General features: G+C 36.6%; 1 protein-coding gene across 2 annotated transcripts in view; it reads right to left on the minus strand.

Moving 5' to 3' along the window:
• Positions 1-1,916, minus strand: part of wasla (WASP like actin nucleation promoting factor a) — a 14,492-nt gene extending 12,576 nt beyond the window's left edge. For both annotated transcript variants that reach the window (XM_034536010.1, XM_034536009.1), the window contains exon 1: positions 1,781-1,916. In XM_034536010.1, the coding sequence (XP_034391901.1) occupies positions 1,781-1,885 (105 nt within the window). In that variant the 5' untranslated portion in view covers positions 1,886-1,916. The remainder of the gene's footprint in view (positions 1-1,780) is intronic.

The raw sequence follows: 1,916 nt of genomic DNA on the forward strand, positions 1-1,916 counted from the left end.
TAGAAAATTAATAATAATTAGCCAAAAGGATTATTTGAAGATGAATAGGTAATAAAACAACAACCCGTAGAGACTTTAAACTTAACCCATCAACTCCTTCGCCTGACTGGTGGTGCGTTCAAGTGCAAGAACAGCCGATCGGGGGTTTGAGACCTTTGGTGTCGCTCGAACAGACCGGAGATTTCAAAGTGTATAATAATAATAATAATTCAGATAGTGTTGTTGTTGTTGTTGTTTCAAGGTCCTCTGGCTGTATTTAAAAAAGGTTTCCACTTGAATTTTGAAGATTCAAAAAAAGATTGCACCACCAGTAAAAAAACAAACAGTAAACTTCCTGTATTGATTACACCCCCCCCCCCCCCCCCCGTTCAAAGGGGGCCTCCGCAAAGCCGGATTACCTAATTAGCCGCTTCATTTAAGGAAGCGCGTGTCTAAAATCTTCAGAAATTGTGTGTTTTTGTTTTTTCTTCCTTCAAAAGAAACCAAACTTTACATCCCAGATTTGATTTTTAGAGTTCGCTTTACTCCTAGATATCTAAAATTTGAAAGATACACATGTGGAAATGTTCAGATATATATAAAAGAGGAAAATTACAGTAAATACCTGTAATTTTCCCTTTATATTTACATATATAAAAAGGAACATTACAGGTATTTATACATTTACTGTAATTTTCATATTATATATATGAAAATTGCAGTAAATACCTGTAATTTTCCATATATTTATATATAATGTATAAAAAGAAAATTACAATGAATATATGTGATTTATAACGCTTTTATTGGTTTACTCTATTTCTCATGAACTAGTTTTATTGCATTCGATAGGAAGGAACCAGCCGAGCGCCTAAAATCTCACATTTAGTGATAGAAATGTTTTTTTTTTTACATCTTTTAATAGATCAGATTACGAACAGGCGGCATGCGTTTCAGTACTCGTTACACAATGTTAATGTTTAATGTGAGACTGAGGTTCCCGAATGTCGGCTTTTGAATAAATTAGATTTTATATATTTATATTTATAACAACTCATCTGTTTTTTTAAATGCATAGCGGGACATTTCGGGCTTCTCCAACTTGAAACCTCATGTTTCACCACAAGATCCAGTCAAAGAATCTGGACCCCTTCAAGACCATTAAAGCAATGACTTGGAGGTTTTGGCTGAACTACTAAGTTCAAGTTTGCAGGTACGGTTTACAAATATTAGTATTTTGGTCCATAAAACTACAGAAAATTGTCCGGTCGCAATTTCCTTCAGCCCACAACCCAAAATACAAGTTTACTTTCATATTTAAAAAAAAAAGGTAAATATTCACATTTAAAACAGGAGTGAAAACCAGTTGATTTAGCCATTATTGCCCCCCAAAAATACTTTGGCTACATTAGTAATCAGTTAGCAAAATTTGTTTGTGGATTTCTTTGGGGTCCATAATAAAAAAACATATATACACTAAATACAGAAATGACCAGAAACACTCAGACATAATATTTTGTATTTATTAGAGTGTAAATGTCATTTTAATATGATTTAGAGATAGTATTATTAATGTTTGGATTTATCTGAAGTCAAGCATTAATCACTGTATTTAAGGTGTAAAGTTTATTCTCTTTGAGGGGGGGCGGGGGGGGGGGGGGGGGGGCTGAAGGACAAACCAAACACAGATAAAAGGGGGGGGGGGGGCATATTTATTATTTTTTAACAGCTACGTGAGAACTGCTTTCCCTTGCAACACGTTATTTTAACGTGCAGGTGGTAAACAAACAGGGGGACTTACGGCGCATTTCCTGCCGAGGTACCCGAACAGGCACTCGTTCTCCTGCGGGGTCAGGAGGATGGAGCCCACGTTGGTCGCCCTGCGGGGCAGCGGGTGGTTGTTCATGGCTCCGGGATTCTTCTCGTTAACGCACCCC

This window comes from Cyclopterus lumpus, chromosome 6, assembly GCF_009769545.1.
Source record: "Cyclopterus lumpus isolate fCycLum1 chromosome 6, fCycLum1.pri, whole genome shotgun sequence".
Taxonomy (NCBI): Eukaryota; Metazoa; Chordata; class Actinopteri; order Perciformes; family Cyclopteridae; genus Cyclopterus; species Cyclopterus lumpus.